Here is a 25,784-nt window from a genome sequence, read left to right on the forward strand (position 1 = left end):
TTTTGCATGAAATGTGTTTGAAAAATATATATTCATTATAAAGTTGCTTGGAACCTTAAACTGTGGTGATTCAAGACTGGCCCGAAGCCTGACCGTCGCCATGTAAGACGCACAGTGATTTTGAGGGTCAGATTTTGAAAAAAAAAAAATGTCTTATATGCTGCAAAATAGAGTATATTATTATTAATATTCAGTACATTTTTATCTTTTGTATTGTAGATCATGTTGAATAATTGCAGACACTTTTTATGTATTTTATACTGTAAATTTTTGACTTACAAACACATTGAGAAGCTTCTGTATTGTGTATAATATTAATAATACACAAGGTCTCCAACATGTTCGTAAGTTGAAGATTCCTGTATTATAATAATAATAATAATAATAATAATAAACTTTCGTTTTTCCTTTTTGGCCACCCCACCTCGGTGGGGTACGGCTGGTGTGTTGAAAGAAAAGAAAGAAGAAGAAGAAGAATAATAATAATATCTTTATTTACTACAAGTACATGTACAAGGTATACAGACCTAGCTGACAACAATGACATACTACTATATAGAAAGCCGTTTGTTATGCTCCGCATGTCGGGCAAATTAGGTCAGTGTCCCAGGATGCGACCCACACCAGTCAACTAACACCCAGGTATCCATTTTACTGATGGGGAACATACACAACAGGTGTAAAGAAACACGCCCAATGTTTCTACCCTGGCTGGGAATCGAACCCAGACCCTCGCCATGTGAAGCGAGAGCGTTAGCCACCAGGCCACCAGAGCCCCTTATGAATGTTATACACAAATCAAGAGGTCTCCAGTGTGTTTATAAGTGGAGAACTTACTGTACTTAAGGATTATATCTAACTAGTGAAAGTTCTCCACAACTAACAACTTATTTAAAGGTGTTAGTTTAAGATTACAAGGATGTAAAGTGGCAGACAAATGGTACACATTGTTGATATTCAAGATGATGCTTTGAGTTATGGAATAGTGGCAAGCAGTGTTGTGAAAGTACCAGAAAATAGCATTAGAAAAGTAGATAAAACTAGCAAATATTGTTGGTTTAATCAGTACATTTCCCTTCTATATGTCAAATATATTTGCTAAACAGCTACTAAATTTTTTAAACACATCAGACATCTCCCACCAAGACAGGTGACCCGATAAAGAAGAAACGAAAGTTATTTTTCTTATTACATTCAGTAAATTATACAGGAGGTGTTACTAGCACCGTGTTGCCAACATTTAGTAATACAGAAAGTGTCACTAGCACTTTGCTGCCAAAATTTAGTAATTTATGCAGGTGTCACTAGCACCTTGCTGCTGCCAGGTTTACTGATAAATTATAACATGTACATTTTCCCGCAGGTAAGCCTAAGGTTGAGCCAGTACCGGCCTATGAGAATCGTGTAGAGTGTGAGACAGTCGGTGAACTGGAAAGTATTCGACTTATCTCTGGCAGCCTTCACATGGAAAGTCTGGCCATTAGAGAACGTATTCTTGGTCCCCATAATCCTGAGGTGACTATATATATGGTGCTCCTTGACTTACGATGGTTCGACTTTTGATATTTTGACTTTATAATGGTGCAATTGTGATGCACATTCACTATCTACATTTATTGATAGAATAAACTTGTATTCATTTATTTATTTTTCAATGCTGATATTTAGTAATTATTTACAGTGGACCCCCGGTTAACGAACTATTTTCATTCCAGCAGTATGTTCAGGTGCCAGTACTGACCGAATTTTTTCCCATAAGGAATATTGTGAAGTAGATTAGTCCATTTCAGACCCCCAAACATACACGTACAAACGCACTTACATAAATACACTTACATAATTGGTCACATTCGGAGGTGATCGTTAAGCGGGGGTCCACTGTATTTATTTACTTATTCAGTGACAGTTGTTATTTGTTTAAATATGTATATACAGCATCTCCTCACTTAGCGACGTACTCTTTAACCGATGCCTTGGACTTTCATCTCCTCACTTAGCGACGTACTCTTTAACCGATGCCTTGGACTTTCATCTCCTCACTTAGCGACGTACTCTTTAACCGATGCCTTGGACTTTCAACGGGCTCTCTGATCAGTAGTGTACAATATAAACTATACCAGAAATGTTATAAATGGTACAAAGGTGACATTAAAACAATATTAAAGATGATCGACATAAACTCGTTACCATTATAGCATGATCCTCGCTTAGCCACAAATTTGTTTAACAATGTGGTCTCAGGAACCCAATTCTGTTAAGTGAGGAGAGGTTGTATTATATATTCATAATCGACTTAAGGTATATTCAACTTATATTTTCAACTTATGCGGGGTTCCACTGTATATCATAAGTTGAAAATATGTTAAAAATATCATAAGTTGAAAATATAAGTTGAATATACCTTAAGTCGATTATGAATATATAATACAACCTGTCCTCACTTAACAACAAAATTGGGTTCCTGAGACCACATTGTTAAACAAATTTGTGGCTAAGCGAGGATCATGCTATAATGGTAACGAGTTTATGTCGACCATCTTTAATATTGTTTTAATGTCACCTTTGTACCATTTATAACATTTCTGGTATAGTTTATATTGTACACTACTGATCAGAGAGCCCGTCGAAAGTCCAAGGCATCGGTTAAAGAGTACGTCGCTAAGTGAGGAGATGAAAGTCCAAGGCATCGGTTAAAGAGTACGTCGCTAAGTGAGGAGATGAAAGTCCAAGGCATCGGTTAAAGAGTACGTCGCTAAGTGAGGAGATGAAAGTCCAAGGCATCGGTTAAAGAGTACGTCGCTAAGTGAGGAGATGAAAGTCCAAGGCATCGGTTAAAGAGTACGTCGCTAAGTGAGGAGATGCTGTATATACATATGTAAACAAATAACAACTGTCACTGAATAAGTAAATAAATACAGTGGACCCCCGCTTAACGATCACCTCCGAATGTGACCAATTATGTAAGTGTATTTATGTAAGTGCGTTTGTACTTGTATGTTTGGGGGTCTGAAATGGACTAATCTACTTCACAATATTCCTTATGGGAACAAATTCGGTCAGTACTGGCACCTGAACATACTTCTGGAGTGAAAAAATATCGTTAACCGGGGGTCCACTGTATTCAACTTACGATGGTTCATGGGAATGTAACCCCCATTGTAAGTCAAGGAGCACCTGTCATCTACATTTTCTCTCTGGAGATATTATTGCAGGGGGGGTATCTTGATGCCAGTGAAGGGCTCTTGATTCAAGGAATTGGAGCTACCCTTCTCTTGGATCAGACCTCAATACCTTCCATTTTTGCAGGTGCTGTATGGCACCTACAGGTTTAGCTCTTCCTCGTGAATATATAATGCAACGTTATTGTAAAGTACAGTACTCTTGTACATCTTATTGAACAAATTAAAAGTTTTAGCCTTTATAGTAATCTTTATAGAGTTAGAATAAGTTACTTCTTGTCTGACTGCCATCTTTGTAGGTGGGAAGTACAGTGCCTGTACTCTGAAGGATGAGTAGAGGTGGGAAGTGCAGTTCCAGTACTCTGAAGGATGAGTAGAGGTGGGAAGTGCAGTTCCAGTACTCTGAAGGTTGAGTAGAGGTGGGAAGTACAGTTCTGGTATTCTGAAGGATGTACAGAGGTGGGGAATACAGTGCCTGTACTCTGAAGGATGTGTGGAGGTGGGAGGTACAGTTCCGGTACTCTGAAGGATGGTTAGGGAAGTTGTGATTGAATATATCTTTTAAATTAGTAGTTACTGACTGAGTAATAAGTTGTTTTCTGGTCCCTCTTCCACTACCTTGATGTAAAAACAACCAGGAATGAAAATCACTGCTGCTGTCAATTATGAATATATAACTAGTAATTTCAGGCATAAAAATGGTATGGTGATACCAGACCATTTTTCATGCATGACATTTATATACAGTTAAGGACATGTATTACAGGAAACATTTCATTACTGCAGTAAGTCCTCAACTAAGGAACACTTTAGGGACCTTCTGAATTGTGTATAATAATGATATTATATACAAAATAATATAGTAACATTATACACAATACAGAAGATTCTTAACGTGTTAGTATACTAGTAGAGGACTTAATGTAGTTCCGTCTTCAGTCCTAGGAAGCTATGAGTGTCTTCTTATGACTGAAGAATTCACTAGTGCTGAAACATTTCTTGTAATGAATGTCTTGAACTGTAGATAAGTGTCTTTTGCACCATTTCATGCATGTTTGTGTTGATGAAATAGTTTTGTTTGCTGTATTTCAGGTACCTCATCCTGTAATCTTCCGTGGAGCCGTGTTTGCCGACAATGCTCGTTTTGACCGATGCTTGCAGCTCTGGATGCACGCTTTAAGATTAAAACAGCTTAATAAAGTTTGTGTTATGAAAGATCTTCTGAGATTTGCACAGGTGAGTGAGCACCAAGTGTATTCTTAAAGGATATATATCAGGGGTGTATATTATGTGTGTGCTAAGTGACTACCAATTATATTCTTAAGGGGTATATATTGCGGGTGTATGTTCTACACACTCGCCAAAGATGATCAATTCATCATAAATATTAAACTCACTCAATAATATAATCATGGATTATATTGAGAAACTAATTTTTCAGTCCCCTGTTATGAAATATTGTGGCAGTAGTTGTGAGTTAGCACTGCACACCCCACAACTAGTTGTACCATGCACAGTGCACACCCCACAACTAGTTGTACCATGCACAGTGCACACCCCACAACTAGTTGTACCATGCACAGTGCACACCCTCTGATAATAGCCCAACATACGCCACTGCTATATGCTGTGAATTTATTGGTACAGTACTGTATACAGTGGACCCCCGCATAACGATCACCTCCGAATGCGACCAATTATGTAAGTGTATTTATGTAAGTGCGTTTGTACGTGTATGTTTGGGGGTCTGAAATGGACTAATCTACTTCACAATATTCCTTATGGGAACAAATTCGGTCAGTACTGGCACCTGAACATACTTCTGGAGTGAAAAAATATCGTTAACCGGGGGTCCACTGTATATCCTTGGACACAACTCTATGGTGATTCTTCTGTTTTTTATGTGCGATGATAAACTTACAATCCCTTTTTTTTTTTCTTAATGTATCGTACATCTCGCACCAAGTTAGGATGGCCTTAAAAGGAAAAGAATTTTTTTTTTTTTTCCAACAAGTCGGCCGTCTCCCACCGAGGCAGGGTGACCCAAAAAAGAAAGAAAATCCCCAAAAAGAAAATACTTTCATCATTATTCAACACTTTCACCACACTCACACATTATCACTGTTTTTGCAGAGGTGCTCAGAACACAACAGTTTAGAAGCATATACGTATAAAGATTCACAACATATCCCTCCAAACTGCCAATATCCCGAACCCCTCCTTTAGAATGCAGGTATTGTACTTCCCATTTCCAGGACTCAAGTCCGGTTATATAAAAATAACCGGTTTCCCTGAATCCCTTAACTAAATATTACCTTGCTCACACTCCAACAGATCATCAGGTCCCAAATACCATTCGTCTCCATTCACTCCTATCGAACACGCTCATGCATGCCTGCTGGAAGTCCAAGCCCCTCGCCCACAAAACCTCCCTTACCCCTTCCTTCCAACCTTTTTGAGGACGACCCCTACCCCGCCTTCCTTCTCCTACAGATTTAAATGCTCTCCATGTCATTCTACTTTGATCCATTCTCTCTAAATGGCCAAACGACCTCAACAACCCCTCTTCAGCCCTCTGACTAATACTTTTATTAACGCCACACCTTCTCCTAATTTCCACACTCCGAATTTTCTGCATAATATTTACACCACACATTGCCCTTAAACAGGACATCTCCACTGCCTCCAACCGTCTCCTCGCTGCTGCATTTACCACCCAAGCTTCACACCCATATAAGAGTGTTGGTACTACTATACTTTCATACATTCCCTTCTTTGCCGCCATAGATAACGTTTTTTGACTCCACACATACCTCAACGCACCACTCACCTTTTTTCCCTCATCAATTCTATGATTAACCTCATCCTTCATAAATCCATCCGCCGACACGTCAACTCCCAAGTATCTGAAAACATTCACTTCTTCCATACTCCTCCTCCCCAATTTGATATCCAATTTTTCTTTAAATCATTTGATACCCTCATCACCTTACTCTTTTCTATGTTCACTTTCAACTTTCTACCTTTACACACACTCCCAAACTCGTCCACTAACCTTTGCAATTTTTCTTTAGAATCTCTCATAAGCACAGTATCATCAGCAAAAAGTAACTGTGTCACTTCCCATTTTGTATTTGATTCCCCATAATTTAATCCCACCCCTCTCCCGAACACCCTAGCATTTACTTCTTTTACAACCCCATCTATAAATATATTAAACAACCATGGTGACATTACACATCCCTGTCTAAGACTTACTTTTACCGGGAAGTATTCTCCCTCTCTCCTACTCACCCTAACCTGAGCCTCACTATCCTCATAAAAACTCTACAGCATTTTGTAATTTACCACCTATTCCATATACTTGCAGCATCTGCCACATTACTCCCCTGGTTGACTGTTATCACTAATCTTCTTAGGCCCCATGGTGACTTATTTATACAAATAATATAAAAGAAGCACCAAAAAATATGAAGAAACACGAAATAGTTTACAGCGAAGCTCTGGCAGGTTGTGTTTGTTAGGTCGAGTGCCGAGCAAACGGTCAACTACAGAGCGATTTGTTTACCCAACAAAGTGTTGGAATACCAAATTGTTTGGGTACGGAGCTGTTCGAGTACCGAGGTTCCACTTTATTTATATTTATCTCGATAATCAAAAGTACCACCAGTGAAAACCTCCAGAGTTGCCAGGATTGTTTCTGAAGCCTCCATCATAGTCACTGTTTCTGAAGCCTCCATCATAGTCACTTTCTGAAGCCTCCATCATAGTCACTGTTTCTGAAGCCTCCATCATAGTCACTGTTTCTGAAGCCTCCATCATAGTCACTGTTTCTGAAGCCTCCATCATAGTCACTGTTTCTGAAGCCTCCATCATAGTCACTGTTTCTGAAGCCTCCATCATAGTCACTGTTTCTGAAGCCTCCATCATTGTCACTGTTTCTGAAGCCTCCATCATTGTCACTGTTTCTGAAGCCTCCATCATTGTCACTGTTTCTGAAGCCTCCATCATTGTCACTGTTTCTGAAGCCTCCATCATTGTCACTGTTTCTGAAGCTTCCATCATAGTCACTGTTTCTGAAGCTTCCATCATAGTCACTGTTTCTGAAGCCTCCATCATAGTCACTGTTTCTGAAGCCTCCATCATAGTCACTGTTTCTGAAGCCTCCATCATAGTCACTGTTTCTGAAGCCTCCATCATAGTCACTGTTTCTGAAGCCTCCATCATAGTCACTGTTTCTGAAGCCTCCATCATAGTCACTGTTTCTGAAGCCTCCATCATAGTCACTGTTTCTGAAGCCTCCATCATCATAGTCACTTTCTGAAGTCATCATAGTCACTGTTTCTGAAGCCTCCATCATAGTCACATAGTCACTTTCTGAAGCCTCCATCATAGTCACTTTCTGAAGCCTCCATCATAGTCACTTTCTGAAGCCTCCATCATAGTCACTTTCTGAAGCCTCCATCATAGTCACTGTTTCTGAAGCCTCCATCATAGTCACTTTCTGAAGCCTCCATCATAGTCACTTTCTGAAGCCTCCATCATAGTCACTTTCTGAAGCCTCCATCATAGTCACTTTCTGAAGCCTCCATCATAGTCACTTTCTGAAGCCTCCATCATAGTCACTTTCTGAAGCCTCTATCATAGTCACTTTCTGAAGCCTCCATCATAGTCACTTTCTGAAGCCTCCATCATAGTCACTTTCTGAAGCCTCCATCATAGTCACTTTCTGAAGCCTCCATCATAGTCACTTTCTGAAGCCTCCATCATAGTCACTTTCTGAAGCCTCCATCATAGTCACTTTCTGAAGCCTCCATCATAGTCACTTTCTGAAGCCTCCATCATAGTCACTTTCTGAAGCCTCCATCATAGTCACTTTCTGAAGCCTCCATCATAGTCACTTTCTGAAGCCTCCATCATAGTCACTGTTTCTGAAGCCTCCATCATAGTCACTTTCTGAAGCCTCCATCATAGTCACTTTCTGAAGCCTCCATCATAGTCACTTTCTGAAGCCTCCATCATAGTCACTTTCTGAAGCCTCCATCATAGTCACTTTCTGAAGCCTCCATCATAGTCACTTTCTGAAGCCTCCATCATAGTCACTGTTTCTGAAGCCTCCATCATAGTCACTTTCTGAAGCCTCCATCATAGTCACTTTCTGAAGCCTCCATCATAGTCACTTTCTGAAGCCTCTATCATAGTCACTTTCTGAAGCCTCCATCATAGTCACTTTCTGAAGCCTCCATCATAGTCACTTTCTGAAGCCTCCATCATAGTCACTTTCTGAAGCCTCCATCATAGTCACTTTCTGAAGCCTCCATCATAGTCACTGTTTCTGAAGCCTCCATCATAGTCACTTTCTGAAGCCTCCATCATAGTCACTTTCTGAAGCCTCCATCATAGTCACTTTCTGAAGCCTCCATCATAGTCACTTTCTGAAGCCTCCATCATAGTCACTGTTTCTGAAGCCTCCATCATAGTCACTTTCTGAAGCCTCTATCATAGTCACTTTCTGAAGCCTCCATCATAGTCACTTTCTGAAGCCTCTATCATAGTCACTTTCTGAAGCCTCCATCATAGTCACTTTCTGAAGCCTCCATCATAGTCACTTTCTGAAGCCTCCATCATAGTCACTTTCTGAAGCCTCCATCATAGTCACTTTCTGAAGCCTCCATCATAGTCACTGTTTCTGAAGCCTCCATCATAGTCACTTTCTGAAGCCTCCATCATAGTCACTTTCTGAAGCCTCCATCATAGTCACTTTCTGAAGCCTCCATCATAGTCACTGTTTCTGAAGCCTCCATCATAGTCACTTTCTGAAGCCTCCATCATAGTCACTGTTTCTGAAGCCTCCATCATAGTCACTTTCTGAAGCCTCCATCATAGTCACTTTCTGAAGCCTCCATCATAGTCACTTTCTGAAGCCTCCATCATAGTCACTTTCTGAAGCCTCCATCATAGTCACTTTCTGAAGCCTCCATCATAGTCACTTTCTGAAGCCTCCATCATAGTCACTTTCTGAAGCCTCCATCATAGTCACTTTCTGAAGCCTCCATCATAGTCACTTTCTGAAGCCTCCATCATAGTCACTTTCTGAAGCCTCCATCATAGTCACTTTCTGAAGCCTCCATCATAGTCACTGTTTCTGAAGCCTCCATCATAGTCACTTTCTGAAGCCTCCATCATAGTCACTTTCTGAAGCCTCCATCATAGTCACTTTCTGAAGCCTCCATCATAGTCACTTTCTGAAGCCTCCATCATAGTCACTTTCTGAAGCCTCCATCATAGTCACTTTCTGAAGCCTCCATCATAGTCACTTTCTGAAGCCTCCATCATAGTCACTTTCTGAAGCCTCCATCATAGTCACTTTCTGAAGCCTCCATCATAGTCACTTTCTGAAGCCTCCATCATAGTCACTTTCTGAAGCCTCCATCATAGTCACTTTCTGAAGCCTCCATCATAGTCACTGTTTCTGAAGCCTCCATCATAGTCACTGTTTCTGAAGCCTCCATCATAGTCACTTTCTGAAGCCTCCATCATAGTCACTTTCTGAAGCCTCCATCATAGTCACTTTCTGAAGCCTCCATCATAGTCACTTTCTGAAGCCTCCATCATAGTCACTTTCTGAAGCCTCCATCATAGTCACTTTCTGAAGCCTCCATCATAGTCACTTTCTGAAGCCTCCATCATAGTCACTTTCTGAAGCCTCCATCATAGTCACTTTTGAAATATTCTTGAATAACAGAAATTTAGTAATTTTTATGTGATTATTGATTTTGGAGAACTGGAGACCTGTGCAACATTTGGTAATCTTTATTTTGGAAATATTTTGCCAACAGGTGGCTTCCTCAGTCCGATATGGAGATGAATGGTGGAAGAAGAGTGAGTGCGAGGTAATCAGTCCCTTGAGTTGATGTGTTCAGTCCATCAGTTTTGAGAAAAGTGAGAATAAGATTACCAGACATTGCAGAAGTGTCTAATTCTTCAACTTGTAGGTTTTCTGAACTATTGATTTTGCCGTTTGTTAAAAAATTCTCAGCATTTATGTTGTCTGTGTGCGTCTGTTCCTTGTCTGTCAGTTATATAATTCTCACTATATCAGTATTTATAGTGTTTGTGTGCATCTGTTCCTTGTCTGTCAGTTATGTAATTCTCACTGTATCAGCATTTATGTTGTCTGTGTGTGTCTGTTCTTTGTCAATTACATAATTCACAAAATATATACAGTAGGGCCCCGCTATACGGCATACTTCTAATATGGACATGTCAAATTATGACAAAAATTCTCTATACAGCTCCCCCACCAGACTTTCTAACATGGTCACCGCACTCCAACCAGTTTGTTTACATTTTCTGTGAGCTCCCTGTCTCTCCATTATGTCTGGAAACTTTCCAAAATTTCAAGTGTTTTAAAGTTATTTCATGTTTTATATATCTCTTGATAATTATACTTATTGCAGGTAGTAGGTTGGTAGACAGCAACCACCCAGGGAGGTACTACCGTCCTGTGGTAGTAGGTTGGTAGACAGCAACCACCCAGTGAGGTACTACCGTCCTGTGGTAGTAGGTTGGTAGACAGCAACCACCCAGTGAGGTACTACCGTCCTGTGGTAGTAGGTTGGAAGACAGCAACCACCCAGGGAGGTACTACCATCCTGTGGTAGTAGGTTGGTAGACAGCAACCACCAAGTGAGGTACTACCGTCCTGTGGTAGTAGGTTGGTAGACAGCAACCACCCAGGGAGGTACTACCGTCCTGTGGTAGTAGGTTGGTAGACAGCATCCGCCCAGGGAGGTACTACCGTCCTGTGGTAGTAGGTTGGTAGACAGCAACCACCCAGGAAGGTACTACTGTCCTGTGGTAGTAGGTTGGTAGACAACAACCACCCAGGGAGGTACTACCGTCCTGTGGTAGTAGGTTGGTAGACAACAACCACCCAGGGAGGTACTACCATCCTGTGGTAGTAGGTTGGTAGACAACAACCACCCAGGGAGGTACTACCGTCTTGCAAAGTGAGTGTAAAACGAAAGCCTGTGATTGTTTTACATGATGGTAGGATTGCTGGTGTCTTTTGTCTGTCTCATAAACATGCAAGATTACAGGTACATCTTGCTACTTCTACTTAAACTTAGGTCACACTACACATACATGTAAAAGCATATATATACACACCCCTCTGGGTTTTCTTCTATTTTCTTTCTAGTTCTTGCTCTTGTTTATTTCCTGTTATCTCCATGGGGAAGTTGAACAGAATTCTTCCTCCGTAAGAAATGCGTGTTGTAAGAGGCAACTAAAATGCCAGAAGCAAGGGGCTAGTAACCCCTTCTGTATAAATTACTAAATTTAAAAAGAGAAACTTTCATTTTTCTTTTTGGGCCACCCTGCCTTGGTGGGATACGGCTGATTTGTTGAAAAAAAAAATATGTATGTTAGTGTAAACTTGTTATCTAGCATATGCATTTGTAAGTGGAAAAAATTGTGTTCTGCTTTCCAGCGATGTCCTCTTTCCAGTGGTAGCCTGGAACCTAACCTGCTGTATAAGTGGGGCCCTCCTGTATGTCAGCATTTATACAATAAGATGACAGTAAACAAGTGATAACACAGTGAAAAAATAATGAATTTCCAAGTGCTTTCATGACTACAGTGCCAATGAATTTGTCTTATAAAATAAATTGCTTGTTGTATTATTACAGGTGTTTTCCCAGATGTTACATGTGGGGGTACAGCTGGAGTTTGAAGCAGTACATGAGGTTTTAGGTGCTACTGTTCTTGAGCTCAAGAGAAACCAAGAGAAAATACAGAATCCCGGCCCTAAGGATGATGTAGAGACTGTTAAGGTAAGAAAATAGCTGAGTAAAGTAATCTTAACGAGTGTACAGTAGGGCCTCACATATACACCTCTATTTTTGGTGGTCCATGTATTCGTTGGCTTTCAGTTGAGTCGTTGATCATCATGTTTGGTTCTTGTACCACCTTTTCCGTCGATCTCACACAACATTTGTGTAGGACAACCGGCACTGTATTTTAAGGTAAGTATTGTATGTACTGTGTATGTATTTATTTTACTTTTTATCTGTTTTTTATGCTGAGTGCAGTCATTAATAAAAAAAATTGCTTTTTTTTTTTTTTTTTTTCCCCCACCAGTGATTTTTTTTTCACTTATCACTGAGGGTTAGGAACCTAAGAGCCATATAAACAGGGCTTTCCTGTACCTGGGTAAAGTAGAGTTTTTTTTTTTTTTTTTTTTTTAATTTGATGGCCATTTCCTGCCAAAGTCGGGTAACCCAAAGATGTGAACACATTCAATATCATTAAAAGAATTACGGTTAAGAGAGAAAGTAGGATTAAAGCAGAGCAAGAAGGTTTTAGTAAGGGCAGGGAATGTGTGGACCAAGTGTTTACAATGAAGCATCTATGTTAATAATACCTACTATTACACAAATAACTCCGCACATGGTAGGTAAGACACATAGGCAACAGTTAGGCAACTTTATTCCGAAACGTTTCGCCTACACAGTAGGCTTCTTCAGTCGAGTACAGAAAGTAGGCAGGAACAGTAGAGAAGTGAAGACGATGTAATCAGTCCATCACCCTTGAAGTCGTAGATTTGAGGTTGTCAGTCCCTCAGCCTAGAGAAATTCAGTTCCATAGTCAGGAACTATCTGAAGGTTAAGCGACAGTGCGGAGGCTTAAATACTGTCAGAAGGAGAGGTGCAGAGTAGTAGTAGTGAGAATGTAGCCACTGAGAGGTCATGTCCCTCTCAGATCAAACAATTCTCACTTGTAAAAGTTGTCCAAGGTGTTTTCTGTACCAAGATGCCATTGTGTTGCAGTGTCTTACCTACCAACCTGTCGGTATTGTATACCATTTTGATATTCAACCCCACACATAACAAAAACATGACAATGTTTTGCTCCAACTTAAACCATGAACTACAGGTGGTCCTTGATTTATGATAGGGTTGTGTTCCCACGAACCCATCGTAAGTTGAAAATATTAAGAGTTGAATAAGAAGGTGTGATAAATAGGTGGTTTAGAAAGACATGTAAGCAAACACTATAACATATTTATTAGAAAACGTTTCGGTCCTGGGACCTTGATCACTTCTAACATACAGAGGTAGAAAGACATTATATATATAGGCGGAGAGTGAGATGTGACGCACGTGACCTGAGGAATGTCATAAGAACATAAGAATGGAGGAACACTGTAGAAGGCCTACTGGCCCATGCAAGGCAGGTCCTTATCAAAACAACCTCTACCTATGATGAGGACGGGTAGACAATGAAATCATGTGACTCCTGTGTTGTTGGGTTGGTGCTGCTTAAGTATCATGTATGCCAATGTTTTTGAAATTTTGTAGTTTCCAGTGTTGCGTGATAAATAGGTAAATAATTACTGCCACTGAATAATTAAATAAACCAATAATTACTGGAACTAAATTCCAGTATTGAAAAGTAAATAAATGAATACAAGTTATGGACTTGCCACCTTCATATTGGGTAATTATCTTAAGTTTCGTCTATAAAGTACAGTGGTACCTCGGGATACAAACATTATACAGTGGTACCTCGGGATACGAACTCAATTCGTTCCAGACGGCTGTTTGAGTGCCGATACCGAATGAATTTGTTCCCATAAGGAATAATGTAAATTAGATTAATCCGTTTCAGACTCCCAAAAATACACTTACAAATGCACTTACATAAATACACATAATTGTTCGAGCTTTGAGGCGTTTGTATCCCGAGGTACCACTGTATAATGTTTGTATCCCGAGGTACCACTGTATAGTGTTTGTATCCCGAGGTACCACTGTATAATGTTTGTATCCCGAGGTACCACTGTATCCTTATTATCAACGCACTAAAAAACAAGGCAGGAGATTTAAATACCTTACCACCCCTTATATACAAAAAAGTGTCACAAGTACTATCACCAATCATTGCAACACTCTTTAACAAATCCATTGAATCCTCCACCTTCCCTACAGCTCTCAAAATAGCAAGGGTCACCCCAATCCATAAAGGAGGAGACCAAACAGAGTTGAATAACTATAGGCCAATATCCAATTTACACCCTCTCTCAAAAATCTTCGAAAAATTAATTCATAAACGAATCTACTCCTACCTCATCTCCCAAAACATTCTCCACCCCTACCAATTTGGATTCAGGCCTAATAAAAATACTAATGATGCTATTATACACATGCTAGAACATATATACACTGCAATACAGAAAAAAGAAGTCCCACTGGGGATCTTCATTGACTTACGTAAAGCTTTTGATACAGTTGACCATGACTTGCTCCACGTAAAATTGTCACACTATGGTATTAGAGGGCACTCCCTCAACTACCTCAAGTCATACCTCAGCAACAGAAGCCAATATGTGTACGCAAATGGGGCAAGCTCTTCCGCTCAACCAATTACAGTTGGTGTCCCACAGGGAAGTGTCCTTGGCCCTCTTCTCTTTCTCCTATACATAAACGACCTACCAAATGCTTCGCAATTACTCAAACCCACACTTTTTGCAGATGACACTACATACGTCTTCTCTCACCCGAGCCCAGTCACGCTAGCCAATACTGTAAACACCGAATTACAGAAAATATCAACCTGGATGAGGACCAACAAACTTACTCTAAACATTGACAAAACCTACTACATTCAGTTTGGTAACAGAGCTACAGATGTCCCTCTTAACATATTGATAAACGGATCACCTATCACAAAGCTAACAGAGGGAAAATTATTAGGAATCCACCTTGATAATAGACTCAAATTTCATACACATATACAACAAATTTCTAAGAAAATTTCCAAGACATACTATCGAAGATATGGTACTATGCTCCACAGTCAGCCCTCCTGGCCCTTTATCACTCTCTTATTTACCCCTGTCTCACCTATGGAATTTGTGCATGGGGCTCAACAACAATTAACCATCTCAGACCACTAATTACCCAACAAAAGGCTGCAGTTAGAATGATAACAAATTCTCACTACAGGCAACACACTCCACCAATATTCAAAACACTCAACCTACTCACCATACAAAACATCCATACTTATTACTGCACCTATTACATACATAGAACACTTAACTCTGATATTAACCCTCCCCTCAAACATCTCCTTGCCAACCTCAACAGAACACATGACCATAACACAAGGCACAGATCACTCTTTGATGTTTCTCGTGTCCATCTCACACTATGCAAAAACTCAATGCACATAAAAGGCCCTAAAATCTGGAATTCATTACCTGTAAATATAAAAGAAACACTACCTGTTTATAAATTCAAGTCTCTTCTCAAAGATCACTTACTCACTCAAAACCAAATAAATACTGAATAACTGAACCTTATAAATTGTATATCCTAAATGTTACTCACAATTATATCACACAAATGTTAAACCTAGGACCCAATCTAACTTATTATTATTTTAAATACACTACCTAACAGAATACTCCATTCGACTGAATGTACAACAATGCAAGCAACCATATGACCTGTCTTTGTAATACTCATTTGTATTTTATAGTTATCTGTTTACAATAAAGTTTTATCACTGATTACATCATTGCTTAGTTAATCTTAAGTTAATTTTAAGCCAGCCCGTAATGCTATGCATATAAGTGGCTTTGGCATGCTGCTCTTACCTGTATTTTTTTGTACCTCTGTATGTATGCTAAAATTACTAAATAAATAAATAAATAAATAAATATAATGTTTGTATCCCGAGGTACCACTGTATAATGTTTGTATCCCGAGGTACCACGGTACAGGCTCTCCTTATTTAACGACGGAGATGCTTTCATAAGACCACATTGGTAAACAAATTTGTTAAGTGAGGATCATATTATAATGGTAGTGGGTTTGTGTCAACCATCTTTGATAGTGTTTTAATGTCACATTTGCAACATTTATAACATTTCTGGTATATTTTTAAATGTTTATACAGTAGTGTACTGTACATTGTAATAAACAGAATAGAGGAAATCAGCTTTAATATACATTATTTAGGTATTCATACTGGTCAGAGAGCCCATCGTAAGTCCAAGGCGTTGGTAAAAAAGTACGTTGCTAAGTGAGGAGACGCTGTAATTGCTTTTGCACCATTGTAAAGTAAAAAAATCATAAAGTCGAGGGGCATCTATAGTTAATGGTTCAAGTTGGATTGAAACATCACAGTGAGTCTCATTCTCCTGTGTGCGGGTTATTTGTGTATTGTTCCGGTCACAATATTGCGACCTTTTATTCTTTAATACCATCTTGTTAATTTTTTTATTGCAGGACGAAATGGAAAGCAACATGATCACAGCTCTCTATCTTATCATGATTGCAATGTGTGTGGCAAAGGGCCGCTCCACATCTCAGCCTGCTGGTGTTGCAAATGGCGTTGGTGGTAACAATGGCATTGGAGGCCTCAATGGAGGCATTGGAATCGCAGGATTTGGAATTCGAAGTGTGGATGGAGAATCTACTGGACACTCTCCCCAACACCTGCATCAGGTTGTTGAAAAAGAAACCCAGGTTCACCACACTGTGTATAGGTAGGTGCTGCAAGTGAAGCCTAGGTCCACCACACTGTGTATAGGTAGGTGCTGCAAGTGAAACCTAGGTCCACCACACTGTGTATAGGTAGGTGCTGCAAGTGAAACCTAGGTCCACCACACTGTGTATAGGTAGGTGCCACAAGTGAAACCTAGGTCCACCACACTGTATAGGTAGGTGCTGCAAGTGAAGCCTAGGTCCACCACACTGTGTATAGGTAGGTGCCACAAGTGAAACCTAGGTCCACCACACTGTATAGGTAGGTGCTGCAAGTGATGCCTAGGTCCACCACACTGTGTATATGGTAGGTCGTCTGCCACCAAGGCAGATGGCAGGGGGACTCAAAAAGGAAGAAAACTATGTAGAGGTTTTCACTTGTGTTATCCTGAGCTATTAACCTCAATAAATGTTCTACAGCCTGGTTCGTGTGGAAGCCAGGACGAGGTCAGGACAGTCACTGCTCCATCTTGCTGTTAACCCAGAGACGCCTGTGGACGACTTCCATACTAATCATATATGCAGGTATAGTAGTGTTTTAAGTTCAGTATGTATGCTGATTTGATTAACAGTCAGTAAATTGATCTTTATAGACAGGAGATGTGGAGTTACTAAAGGTATTAGTCAGAGGACTGAAGAGGGGTTGTTTAGATGGTTTGGTCATTTAGAGAGAATGAATCAAAGTAGAATGACTTGGAGAGCGTATAAATCTGTAGGGGAAGGAAGGCAGGGTAGGGGTCATCCTCGAAAAGGTTTGAGGGAGGGGGTAAAGGAGGTTTCGTGGGCGAAGGGCTTGGACTTCCAGCAAGCATGTGTGAGCGTGTTAGGGGAGGATGGGGAGGAATGGTTTTAGGGACCTGACAAGCTGTTGGAGTGTGAGCAGGGTAATATTTGTGAAGGGATTCAGGGAAACCGGTTAGCCGGACTTGAGTCCTGGAAATGGGAAGTACAATGCCTGCACTTCAAAGGAGGAGTTTGGGATATTGGCAGTTTGGAGTGACTATCTAAACCGTCGTATCTGAGCGCCTCTGCGAAGACTGTGATTGTGTGAGTGTGGTGAAAGTGTTGAATGATGATGACAGTATTTTCTTTTGGGGGATTTTCTTTCTTTTTGGGTCACCCTGCCTCGGTGGGAGACGACCGACGTATTAAAAAAAAAAGTGATTACATCAGACCTTCTCATAATAACCAGTGATAGAAGTGTGTTTAACCTTGCAGGTCACTGACATGACATTTTACAGATGGTTGTATAAGAGATGAGGTGTATGTATAAGTGGATGTATAAAATAAGGTGAACCATACAATAAATGAGGGGATACAAAAATGGTAAGTACTGGATTAAATCATTGTGAAAATATAGAAATTGATACATGAATGAAGAAAGGGGAATGTAGCAGAGTATAGTGGTGCCAACACTGTTATATGTAGCAGAGTATAGTGGCACCAGCACTGTTATATGTAGCAGAGTATAGTTTACCTGGAGTTTACCTGGAGAGAGTTCCGGGGGTCAACGCCCCCGCAGCCCAGTCTGTGACCAGGCCTCCTGGTGGATCAGAGCCTGATCAACCAGGCTGTTGCTGCTGGCTGCACGCAAACCAACGTACGAGCCACAGCCCGGCTGGTCAGGAACCGACTTTAGGTGCTTGTCCAGTGCCAGCTTGTAGACTGCCAGGGGTCTGTTGGTAATCCCCCTTATGTATGCTGGGAGGCAGTTGAACAGTCTCGGGCCCCTGACACTTATTGTATGGTCTCTTAACGTGCTAGTGATGCCCCTGCTTTTCATTGGGGGGATGTTGCATCGTCTGCCAAGTCTTTTGCTTTGGTAGTGAGTGATTTTCGTGTGCAAGTTCGGTACTAGTCCCTCTAGGATTTTCCAGGTGTATATAATCATGTATCTCTCCCGCCTGCGTTCCAGGGAATACAGTTTTAGGAACCTCAAGCGCTCCCAGTAATTGAGGTGTTTTATCTCCGTTATGCGCGCCGTGAAGGTTCTCTGTACATTTTCTAGGTCAGCAATTTCACCTGCCTTGAAAGGTGCTGTTAGTGTGCAGCAATATTCCAGCCTAGATAGAACAAGTGACCTGAAGAGTGTCATCATGGGCTTGGCCTCCCTAGTTTTGAAGGTTCTCATTATCCATCCTGTCAGTGCCAACACTGTTATATGTAGCAGAGTATAGTGGTACCAGCACTGTTATACGTAGCAGAGTATAGTGGTACCAACACTGTTATATGTAGCAGAGTATAGTGGTACCAACACTGTTATATGTAGCAGGGTATAGTGGTACCAGCATGTTATATGTAGCAGAGTATAGTGGTACCAGCACTGTTATATGTAGCAGAGTATAGTGGTACCAACACTGTTATATGTAGCAGAGTATAGTGGTACCAACACTTATATGTAGTGGAGTTTAGTGGTACCAGTGCTGTTATATGTAGTGTGAGTCTTTGTTAAATTCATTTTAAGTGCTACAGGTACTGAGGCCCCTGGGCTACAGGTACTGTGAGGCCCCTGGGATACAGGTACTGTGAGGCCCTTGGGCTACAGGTACTGTGAGGCCCTTGGGCTACAGGTACTGTGAGGCCCTTGGGCTACAGGTACTGTGAGGCCCTTGGGCTACAGGTACTGTGAGGCCCTTGGGCTACAGGTACTGTGAGGCCCCTGGGCTACAGGTACTATGAAGCCCCTGGGCTACAGGTACTGTGAAGGTCCTGGGCTACAGGTACTGTGAGGGTCCTGGGCTACAGGTACTGTGAGGCCCTTGGGCTACAAGTGCTGTGAGGCCCCTGGGCTATAGATACTGTGAGGCCCCTGGGCTACAGATACTGTGAGGCCCCTGGGCTACAGGTACTGTGAGGCACCTGGGCTACAAGTGCTGTGAGGCCCTTGGGCTACAAGTGCTGTGAGGCCCCTGGGCTACAGGTACTGTGAGGCCCCTGGGCTACAGGTACTGTGAGGCCCCTGGGCTAAAAGTGCTGTGAGGCCCCTGGGCTGGAGGCCCTCCAGCTGGTGGAGGCCCCTGGGCTGTACCCCCTGGAGGCCCTCCATCTGGTGGAGGCCCCTGGGCTGCAGCCCCTGGAGGCCCTCCAGCTGTCAGAGGACCCTGGGCTGCAGCCCCTAAAGCCCATGCCTTAATCCGGCCCTCCAAATGGGGGACAATGCAGTTCAGAGATCATCTGAACTGTAATGTCAGCACACTTTTGAAAAGGTAGGGATAGAATGAATAATGGTGACTGTGTTTTCTTCTTTTGGTCACCTGCCTTGGCAGGAGCTGACCGCTGAGTTAAAAATGAAAAAATTCAGAGGTTATGAATATTTTTCAGATTTCCGTGTGCCACAACAACCAAGTTACTAATAGCATGTGGAGCTGATGTCAACAGTATGGACAAGAACCGTAACACTCCACTACACCTGATTGTTCCCTATCAGAAACCCATCAGGTAAGGTGAAAAAAAGACTGATGTACAGTTCACAACTTTTCTTATAGCAAACTTTTTACTGTGAGTAACATCTTCAGTCGTAATACACAGATGATTAAGAAACAGTATATATAGTGTCGGCTGTGGCGGCAGCAGCAGAAACAGAAGCAGCAGCAGCAGCAGCAGCAGAAATAGTAGCAGTAACAGCAGCAGTAGCAGCAGAAGCAGTAGCAGTAGCAGCAGAAGCAGCAGCAGCAGCAGCAGAAGCAGCAGCAGCAGCAGAAGCAGAAGCAGTGGCAGCAGCAGAAGCAGAAGCAGTAACAGCAGAAGCAGTGGCAGAAGCAGTAGCAGCAGCAGAAGAAGAAGCAGCAGCAGCAGCAGCAGTGGCAGCAGTAGAAGCAGTAGCAGTGGCAGCAGCAGAAGCAATAGCAGTGGCAGCAGCAGAAACAGTAATAGCAGTAGCAGCAGCATCAGCAGAAGCAGCAATAGCAGCAGCAACAGTAACAGCATCAGTAGCAGCAGCAGCAGCAGCAGCAGCAGCAGCAGCAGCAGCAGCATCAGCAGTAGCAGCAGTAGTACAATTGTAGTGATATACAGGTCGGCCATCACTAATCTGGCATCATTGGGACCTGTAGTGTGCTGTATTAGTGAGTTTGCTGGATTACAGAGTGGTTAGGCTAGAATACACTTAATTAATATATCAACAGAGAGACTGCTACATGTTCCTCATTTTCATCACAGCTTTCTCCTCCACTGGCTTGCTGCTGTGGATTTATAACCATCTGCACAATTTCTGAGACAGTATAATGATGAAATTTGAGTCAGTATAATGATGAAATTTGAAATTATGCTAGCTGAAACAACAGTAACAATAATAACAGTAGCAGCAATAACAATTAGTGCCGGATTACTGATGGAACTGGATAACTGACTGCCGGAGTAGTGATGGCCGACCTGTGCTACATTCATTTTCCTCCAAAAATTTATTCTTCATTTAACATCTTTGATATTTATTTACCTCCATAGTCTTTAATATTTACTGTATGCAAAATAACCATAGTGAAAAAAATATTAAAATTACACTCATGATCTCTCGCATTATCAAGGAATAACGATAATCCAAGAAACCACAAAAGCGCTTGGAATTTCACTGTTTTCACTGGTTATTTTGCGTATAGTTCCTTGTAAATAGACATTAATGTCTATTTTTATGTATTTACAGTGACTTCCTCACCCTACATAACATTATCATGGCACTAATAGAGAACGGAGCGCATATGGACACTGTCAACCAGATGGGAGCGACTCCTTTTGACTCTGCGACTACTGGTAAGTTGAGGAATACCAGTCACAGTTGAACAATACCAGTCACAGTTGAACAATACCAGTCACAGTTGAACAATACCAGTCACAGTTGAACAATACCAGTCACAGTTGAACAATACCAGTCACAGTTGAACAATACCAGTCACAGTTGAACAATACCAGTCACAGTTGAACAATACCAGTCACAGTTGAACAATACCAGTCACAGTTGAACAATACCAGTCACAGTTGAACAATACCAGCCACAGTTGAACAATACCAGCCACAGTTGAACAATACCAGCCACAGTTGAACAATACCAGCCACAGTTGAACAATACCAGCCACAGTTGAACAATACCAGCCACAGTTGAACAATACCAGCCACAGTTGAACAATACCAGCCACAGTTGAACAATACCAGCCACAGTTGAACGATACCAGCCACAGTTGAACGATACCAGCCACAGTTGAACGATACCAGCCACAGTTGAACGATACCAGCCACAGTTGAACGATACCAGCCACAGTTGAACGATACCAGTCACAGTTGAACGATACCAGTCACAGTTGAACGATACCAGTCACAGTTGAACGATACCAGTCACAGTTGAACAATACCAGTCACAGTTGAACGATACCAGTCACAGTTGAACAATACAAGTGTGTGCAGGATGACGGGTACTGTCATCCTGCACACACTAGCACATACATAGCTCGCTAATACAGCGCTTGCTTTACAGCACTTTGCTAATACAGTGGACCCCCGGTTAACGATATTTTTTCATTCCAGAAGTATGTTCAGGTGCCAGTACTGACCAAATTTGTTCCCATAAGGAATATTGTGAAGTAGATTAGTCCATTTCAGACCCCCAAACATACACGTACAAACGCACTTACATTAATACACTTACATAATTGGTCGCATTGGGAGGTGATCATTAAGCGGGGGGTCCACTGTACTGCACTTTTTAATTATGCTTTTTTAGCAGACTAGCTGTATCCCACCAAGGCAGGGTGACCCAAAAAGAAAAACAAAAGCTTTTTTTTTTTTTTTTAAATTTAGTAATTTATACAGAAGGGTTACTAGCCCCTTGCTTCCAGCATTTTAGTCACCTCTTACAACACTCATGGCTGATGGAGGAAGAATTCTGTTCCATTTCCCCATGTTGGTTGGTAAGACACACAGGCAACTTTATTCCTGCCTACTTTCTGTATACGACTGAAGAAGCCTACCGTGTAGGCGAAACGTTTCGGAATAAAGTTACCTAACTGTTGCCTATGTGTCTTACCTACCAACTTGTCGGTATTGTGTACCATTTTGATGTTCATCCATTTCCCCATGGAAAACTTTTTAATTACGTTGTGTATTATTTTTGGCACTTGCCTTCTTCGTGAGATGGTTTTCGACATTTTTTGAAAAAAATAAAAGATTATTTTTACTTTTACATTTTTTTTAGGCCTAGTACAATTGTGCACTTAATAAATGATGGTGTTGATATGTTTTTAGGCTTTAATATGCAGTGAAAAGTTAAAAAAAATTGTGGTTTGATTTAAGGTGACAGTCTGGAGCCTAACCCATTGTATTAGCCACATTTTTTTTTTTCAGCATGTTGGCCATCTCCCACTGAGGCAGGTGACCCAAAAAAGAAAGAAACACTTTCACCATCGTTCACACTTAATCACTGTCTTTGCAGAGGCGCCCAAATATGACAGTTTAGATGTCGCTCCAAACAGCCAATATCCCAAACCCCTCCTTTAAAGTGCAGGCATTGTACTTTCCACCTCCAGGACTCAAGTCTGGCTAACTGGTTTCCCTGAATCCCTTCAAAAAATATTACCCTGCTCTCACACTAACAGCTTGTCAGGTCCCAAAAGCCGTTCATCTCCATTCACTCCTAGCTCACAGTTGCCTGTTGTATGTCCAAGCCCCTTGCACACAAAACCTCTTTTACCCCCTCCCTCCATCCTTTCCTAGGATGACCCCTACTCATTCTTCCCCTCCAGTACAGATTTATACAACCCTCCAAGTCATCCTACTTTGCTCCATCCTCTCTAAATGACCAAACCACCTCAACAACCCCTTTGAATAATACTTTTAGAAACTCCACACCTCCTGATTTCCACACTATGAATTCTCTGCATAATATTTAAACCACACATTGCCCTTAGACATGAGATCTCTACTGCCTCCACCCCCCATCCTCGGTGGGAGACGGCCAACTTGTTAAAAAAAAAAAATATTAGCCACATATTCCTGTATAAAACTTTGTTTCATTGTGAATAAATTTGTGAATAAATTTATTGGACATGATTGCAGTTAAATTTTTAATTTGCCTGAACACATAATTATACTGCAGTTTTAAAGATTTTCTTCATTTTCAGGTGTGGCGGAGATAATTCTTCGAACTCAGAAAAAGTTGAGCCTGAAATGTCTGGCAGCTAAAGCAGTCAAGATCAATGGGATCTTATACAAGGGTCAAGTTCCTCGACACTTAGAAGCTTTTATTGAACTTCACGGTCCGGGCCATGTCGACGGACTCTCTAATAGACCTTGCAAAGGTGAACATCGACTATGAAGGCCATAGACATGATAATCTCTTTTATTTTTGTTCATGTCACTCATTTTACCTTGAGTTTTAACATGCTATATCAATTTAATTTATTGAACCAAACTAACTATTAATTATGAGAGGATCCTGAGGTTGTTACCTCAGTGTTCCAAGTGAACGTATGTTTGGAATAAATCCCTTAAACCAGTATTAAAGCCAATATACTCCCATGTTCTATGTTGCTTGTTCTTCAGGTGACACTTGTGAGACTTATGTTTTGTTATCTTGTACATATGTCTACAGATATTGCTAATAAAGATTTTATGTATTTTGACTTTCATTGTTTTGTTGGGGGAAGCCTGTGTAAGATTACCCTGATCTTACTTGTGCTGAGACACAGTACTGTACGTCAGATTGTAAACTTAAGGAAGCCTGTGTAAGATTACCCTGATCTTACTAGTGCTGAGACACAGTACTGTACGTCAGATTGTAAACTTAAGGAAGCCTGTGTAAGATTACATCACCTTGATCTTACTAGTGCTGAGAAACAATACTGTACGTCAGATTGTAAACTTAAGGAAGCCTTTAGTTAGTTAATTATTTGTTTATTTACTTACTCAGCAACAGTTATTTATTTATATGTTGATCCAGGAGAAGTTTGGGATATTGGCAGTTAGGAGTGACTATCTAAACTGTCGTATCTGAGTGCCTCTGCAAAGGCAGTGATCATGTATGAGTGGTGGAAGTGTTGAATGATAATGAAAGTTTTTTCTTTCTTTTTGGATTTTTCTTTCTTTTAGGTCACCTGCCTTGGTGGGAAACGACTGACATCTTAAAAAAAAAAAAAATGTTGATCATATTTGACTTGCAATATTTTCAACTTATGATGGGTTCCTCAGGATGTAACCCCCATCGTAAGGTGTGGATCATCTGTACTTGAGAACTGACCTCACCTGATAACATTTAACCCAACTTATGATGGGTTCCTCAGGATGTAACCCCCATCGTAAGGTGTGGATCATCTGTACTCGAGAACTGACCTCACCTGATAACATTTAACCCTTAAACTGTCCAAACGTAGATCTACGTTCACTCGTGTAGCACTCCGAACGTAGATTTACACTTTATTTTACATGCTTTCAAATGTAAAAAAAAACTTGGATCTACGTTCGGAGCACTATGCAAGTGAACGTAGATCGAAATTTGGACAGTTTAAGGGTTAAAATAGTATACCTATCTCACTCTTGTATACTGGTAGGCAGGAACTATCCAAGGAGGTGTTACTATTCTGTCATCTAATTGTAAATCTTTTAAATATTTTTCAGTCTTGCAGGCTTGATCTTTTCTTTATCGAGCATGTAAGATGGCAGGTAAATCTTTGTTTATTGAGCATGTAAGATGGCAGGTAAATCTTTGTTTATCGAGCATGTAAGATGGCAGGTAAATCTTTGTTTATTGAGCATGTAAGATGGCAGGTAAATCTTACAAACTAATAATTCTTTCTTTCAACACATCGGCCGTATCCCACCGAGGCAGGGTGGCCCAAAAGGAAAAACAAAAGTTTCTCCTTTTACATTTAGTAATATATACAGGAGAAGGGGTTACTAGCCCCTTGCTCCCGGCATTTTAGTTGCCTCTTACAACACGCATGGCGTACGGAGGAAGAATTCTGTTCCACTTCCCCATGGATATAAGAAATAAACAAGAACAAGAACTAGAAAGAAAATAGAAGAAAACCCAGAGGGGTATGTATATATACGCTTGTACATGTAT

General features: G+C 41.0%; 1 protein-coding gene across 1 annotated transcript; it reads left to right on the top strand.

Annotated features, from left to right (window-relative positions):
• Positions 1-1,363: 1,363 nt before the first annotated feature.
• Positions 1,364-24,339, top strand: LOC128704809 (protein fem-1 homolog B; the record flags this gene model as incomplete). Its single annotated transcript, XM_070083066.1, is given in 8 exon segments — positions 1,364-1,515; positions 4,272-4,415; positions 11,873-12,016; positions 16,481-16,740; positions 17,159-17,263; positions 20,060-20,176; positions 21,378-21,484; positions 23,845-24,339. Coding segments are annotated over 8 exon segments (1,223 nt in total), but the record flags the coding sequence as incomplete, so codon positions are not given.
• Positions 24,340-25,784: the final 1,445 nt, after the last annotated feature.

The sequence above is a fragment of the Cherax quadricarinatus genome, chromosome 8 (assembly GCF_038502225.1).
Source record: "Cherax quadricarinatus isolate ZL_2023a chromosome 8, ASM3850222v1, whole genome shotgun sequence".
In the NCBI taxonomy this organism is placed as follows: domain Eukaryota; kingdom Metazoa; phylum Arthropoda; class Malacostraca; order Decapoda; family Parastacidae; genus Cherax; species Cherax quadricarinatus.